The sequence below is a fragment of the Corylus avellana genome, chromosome ca1, assembly GCF_901000735.1.
Source record: "Corylus avellana chromosome ca1, CavTom2PMs-1.0".
Lineage (NCBI taxonomy): Eukaryota > Viridiplantae > Streptophyta > Magnoliopsida > Fagales > Betulaceae > Corylus > Corylus avellana.
Window position 1 is genome coordinate 23,591,831 of NC_081541.1, and position 5,686 is coordinate 23,597,516.

General features: G+C 35.4%; 1 protein-coding gene across 1 annotated transcript; it reads right to left on the reverse strand.

Annotated features, from left to right (window-relative positions):
- Positions 1-1,651: 1,651 nt before the first annotated feature.
- LOC132167682 (serine/threonine receptor-like kinase NFP) lies at positions 1,652-4,279 on the reverse strand. Its single transcript, XM_059578695.1, is given in 4 exon segments — positions 1,652-2,593; positions 2,595-2,906; positions 3,715-4,081; positions 4,083-4,279. Coding segments are annotated over 4 exon segments (1,818 nt in total).
- Between the last annotated feature and the right edge of the window lie 1,407 nt (positions 4,280-5,686).

Consider the following 5,686-nt stretch of genomic DNA (forward strand, 5'->3'; position numbering starts at 1 on the left):
CAGGAATTTAATCCTTTGACAGAGTGAACCCGCTCTGATACCAATTGAAAATTCTAAAACGACTCCAAACGACACCTATTCAAATGTCTAGGTGATTCACAAATATTAAGCGGAATAAGATATAACCTAACAATCAATAATCAACCAAATACAGATATGTAATGAAAATCAAGAACACAGATATTTGGTTACGAAGAGGAAACCATTTAGAGAACTCTCTAAATGTAAAACCTCTCCGGGGCAGCCAAACCCAGGAAATCAATCCACTATAAGAAGAATAAGGAATACAAGAAGAATTACAAAACCTTTGCAATCTACTCTTCCTTGTACACGACAAGCGACCCACTTGACTTCTACCGCAGTAGCCCTTTCCAGAACATCTGGCACAATTCTTCTATAAGATTTCCTTTCACCGGAACTCCGATTGGCTTCACGTATTTAATCCCTTCTCAAATAAGCTAGAACAATATCTCTCTCTAAGCACCCAGATATTTGCTCAATAAAATACGTACATATAAATGTAGCAAAATCGTGTTTAAATAGAAAATAACCCTAATAAGTCAGCCAGGTCCGGACCCTGCAGATCTGAGGTCCGGACAGGCCTCATAAAATGCACTTTCGGGAAATGGGGTCCGGACCCTGCTTGAAAAATCAAGTTTCTGGAAATGGGGTCCGGACCCGAGGAATTGCTGTCCGGACTCGGCCTGTCCAGTCTTCATCAACAACTCCGATCGATGGGCGATTGTGGTCCGATTGAGCTGAAAATTTTGCAGGGATGTTCATAACACATGAATCTACATTATGAACGGTGGAGATTGGATTCTGAGCATTCTATATCAGTGTTTGAGCTGTGAACAGTAGCATCTGCATTTTGGAACTGAATTAAGCCAACACAAGAACTAACAATGTTCATAGCGTACCTGCTTTTGTTTATTGGCTAAGAGTGATGTGTTGCATGTTGTTCAATTCAATTTGGAAATTACCCAATAGGTGAAAAAGAGTTTTTTTTTTTTTTCTTAAGTGAAAACTGTTGTCCAAACGCTTAACCACTATTTTCTATTTCAAAAAAAGTTTGCCAAACGAATTTTTAACAAAAAGACAATAGAAACAGTTTTCTATTTTTATTCTCGAAAACAAAAACAGAAATCGATTTGTCAAATGTGCCCATAGAAATCAATTTGCCAATAGAAAGTGAGGATTTATATCAACTTCGTTTTCTATCTTCTTTATCCATTCACAAAACAAAAACAAAAACAAAAAACTATTATCAATCTGCAAAAATGCATAAAATAAGATCTGAGAACTGCCTGAAATACTAAAACAAAAATTTACATGGGTATATAGAACATGAGATCTATCTTACATGCTGTTATTTTAATAACAGCATGTATGTTGTAGTGTAAGCAACGGTCAAGATTGAATCTCAAAGTTGACTTGTTTTTAAAAACTTTTAATAGGAGAGAGAAAATGAAGAGAGATTTTTTTTAGATTCAATTTTGACCGTTACTTACACTATAACATACATGTTATTATTTTGATAACAACATAAGCCGGATCCATAGAAAATGAACAAGTAAGAGATCTATAATTGAAAAAAAAAAAAAAAAAAAAGTACAGATCTATTAATAAACTGGACCCATGACTTTCTTCTCTAACGAGCTTTGACTGGACTGACAATATGAATTGCTTCATCTCCTTCAACTCCCAAAGTCCAAAATCTTTCTGAATTTGTTTCAGGAGATGACTGAGTAAGAAGAGACAGACTATATACAATCTCCCCCATACTTGGCCTTGCCATTGATTTATCCAGCGTGCAAGCCCTCCCCAAAGCTGCCAAGCTGATGGCACCATCAATTGTACACAATCCCTTCAAGTTTGGATCAATCCATTTCCTTAACGTCTCCTCTCTGCTCCCCTCTTCCCCTTCAAACATCCACCTTATCTCCTTCCACAGCATACCAACCTCACCACTTTCCTTCACTGCCATGGCTTTCTTCCCCGAAAGCAGCTCCAGCAGAACAACCCCAAAGGCAAAAACATCCACTTTCGGCATAATAACATCGTTTGCAGCTGCAGATCTAGCCATGGAGAAATTTGCTATCTTTGCCTTGAACATTGAGTCGAGAAGTATATTGCTTGCTCTTATATCTCTGTGAACAATCGTCGGCTGTGTGTGTTCATGCATGTAGTAAAGACCCTTTGCTACATCTAACGCAATATTTAGCCTCTGATTCCATGTGAGGAAAGCTAAAGAGTTATCAAGCGATCCATTCTCTGCATATTCATATCCCAAGAACCGATTTCCTTCTGTGTTTGATGAGATGCCGACTAATCTCACCAGATTTGCATGATTTACTTTCTGCAGGATTTTCAGCTCCTCTCCGCAGCCATCTTCCTTGGTTTTCTTCACTGCAAAGACCACCCCGTTGATGGTTGCCCTGTAAACTGATTTCCCAATCCGACATGTTTCACTGAGGTTCATCGTTGCCTCCATGATCGTTTTATTCTCGTACACTGTCGGCTTGCTGAGGTAGCCTGAAACTCCAGGGAGTAGCTTTTCCTTAAAATCTTCGCTTTTTGGTTGCTCCTTAATTGGTTTGTATCAGATCACTGGTCTCCAGATAGGAACCCGTGCGATTTATAGTCTTCTTCTTTCTCTCACGTAAACAATAAGCATAGACCAACAAAGCAACCAAAAGGAGCACCAAAACAGCAGCTCCCAAGCTTACAACAACGACGAGAAAAAACATCCTATGATGTCTGGGATGAGGAGGGTGAGATTGAGAGAGAGCTGGCAACTGTGACACGGGGATCAGCACCGGAACCCCCACTGCGGAGGTGAAGTTGTTGCCGTAGCCATTTTCAGCTACAATGGCGGCAGGGAAGGCATCAAATGTAGCACTCACCTGCAGTGGCGCGGAGGCAAAATTTACTATTCTAGGCCAAATTAAAAATATAATAAATGCAATTTAAAATATAAAATTTTAAAATTTTAAAAAAAAAATTAATGTTTTTCAACTATAACAGTTAGATTTCTACGACTAAAGTTTTAAAATGATATTATTTAAGATTTGAAGTTTCGTCATTGAAATTCAACCACGTATTACTTTTTGAAATCTCAACTTCTTTTCTTTTAAATAGATAGTTTTTAATTTTGCATTGTGATTCATGAACTTAAATTTTTAAATTTAAATTACAATTGCATAAGAGATAACCATATTGATAAACAAGAAATAAACAATCATATAGTAGAAACAAACACATATATATATAATCATGGAATAAATTATATACAACGGAAGTGCTTACCTTTTTGCTTCGATTATAAATACTACTGAACTTATTTTTTTTAAACATATATTTTTCAAAATTTTTTACAAACTAATTTTATATGAATCTTATAATATCCTCTAAGTAGCAAATAGTGCTTAATACCCGATGTAACCAAAACAATAATATCATTTTTGCCTTATTTACTAATTAGAGAAAAGAAAATGGTTACCAATAATTCAATAAAAAACTTTAGAGTAATTAAAAAAAAAAAAAAAAAAAAAGACAGATTTTCAAAAGACCAAATGAGCCTCTCTTAAAAGGTTTTTTTTTTTTTTTTTAATGACAAATCTGTGTGGAGGCCATTTTCAAATTTTTCCTTAATTATAGAAAAAAAAAAAAAATTTGAAATTGAAATTGAGATTATGGCTCGCCACCGCTCACCTGCAAAACGTCTTCGTTGGGCTGCCACACGTATGTGATGAGGTTTGTGATACCATTTTCTATATGGGTTTTCGAGGGGCACTTGCAGAACAAAGGGAAGATTACTTCTGTGCCGATCTGCAGGAGCGTTGGAGTAAGCGCGGGGCTCATCTCTTGCACAACAAGCCAGTTGGTGAGATTTTCGAATGAATTTACTGAGACGAAGTAGTAGTTATCACCTTCCTTGATCTTGTATGTGATGTTGGCGAAATAACGGTGATCTGTGCACCCGCAGGTGATCGGAACGAGCAAGAGTTGACGGGGAAATAGTAACTGGTTGTCGCCAGCGGCGAGGCTGCTGGCTTTTGCGATTGATGAAAGGAGGATCGAAGAGCTGAGATATGTTTTCAAGATCCAAATAGTTTGGTGGGTTGGCGAAGTAGGCGACGTATGTTTCGCAGGAAGGGGTTGAATCCACTGAGCATGAAAAGTTTGTGCCGCCATTGTTTTGAGCTGTGGTGTTTGTGAGGGAAAAGAAGAAAGTCAGGAGAAAGAGAACTCGGGAGGTGGGGAAAGAGGCCGCCATTGTTTTGAGCTTGGGCTTAAGCTCTTTCAAAGAAGAAATATTGTTTGAGATGTCATAAAGATTGACAAAAAAAGCTCAACATCATCGTTAGAATGGAGCTTTTGATTTTAATACAAGTAGATTTTGAAAATGTCTTTTTGTTTTTTAATACAAGTAGATTTTGAATTTTTTTTTTTAAAAAAAAAAAAACAACCACTACAAAAACCCTCAAAATTTGGGACGTTCGGGAATAAAACGACCTCACCAAGAGTCATTTTAATAGTAAAATTACACATCTCAGAAGGAGGGGTCATTTAAACAGTAAATCACTGTTCAAATGACCCCTCCTTCTGAGATGGGTCATTTAAACAGTAAAAAACCACACTCTGAGGGGTCATTTTACTATTTTTCGGTGTTTAGTACCATATAGAATTATGGTCAAACCTAATAAAACCTTCTTTAATCCTCCATAAAATAGTTTTTCTTTTTTAAAACCGTAAACAATTTTCTGAGTTCAAATTTCTCATTTTCGCATGCACTTGGGAGGTCTCCAAAGACGCCTCTGTATAGTTCGCCAGAGTTCGATCACTAGCTATATATTTCTTATTATCACCGTTGTGGTCACTGATTTTTTGTACATATACCAAATACCGAAAATTATTTTCATTTTTTCTAGAAAATAATATCAACATAAAATATTTAACGTCATATATTGAGAGATATATTCATAAACTAGAATTGAAAACGACAAATACTCTAGATTTTGAGCAAATAAAAATCAAAGGGACTTATTTCTCAAGTTTTAATATTGAATGATTGATGATTCTGTCTTAGTTTTCTTCGATCTCCTTAAGCATGCAATGGTGGGTGCATTAAGTAGTTATTATATTATTTATCACGACATGAGATATATAGAATAAGTCAGACATAAAATGTGATCAAACAAGACAAAACTGTATCAACTTTCTCACTTTCTGGATTACATATGCTTCCCTTCTGCTTATAATTTAATAGACAAGGGATTAGTTTAACAAAAGAATCCAACTTAGGACGGCAATAAGTTGTTTATATATATATATATATATATATATATATACAAAGACAGCAACTAATTCTAATTTGATGGTTCCACGAGATGTGTGTTTCTGATATAAATTAATTATTACAATAAACGTAAAATTGGCCAATGTGGTTGGCCTAAATTACAAATCATTTCATGTGGTATAACAAATAATTTCTAGGTCCATATAGTTAGCCTAATTACAAATCATGTGGCATAAAAAATTAATTTATAAGTCTCAAGGTAGGCCAAAATAATAATTTACTCCATAAAATCTATTTATTTATGTAACTTAACATAATCCATTATTTTGTCATGTCATACTGCTATAATAAATTAACATAATCTATTATATCCCCAAAATTTTA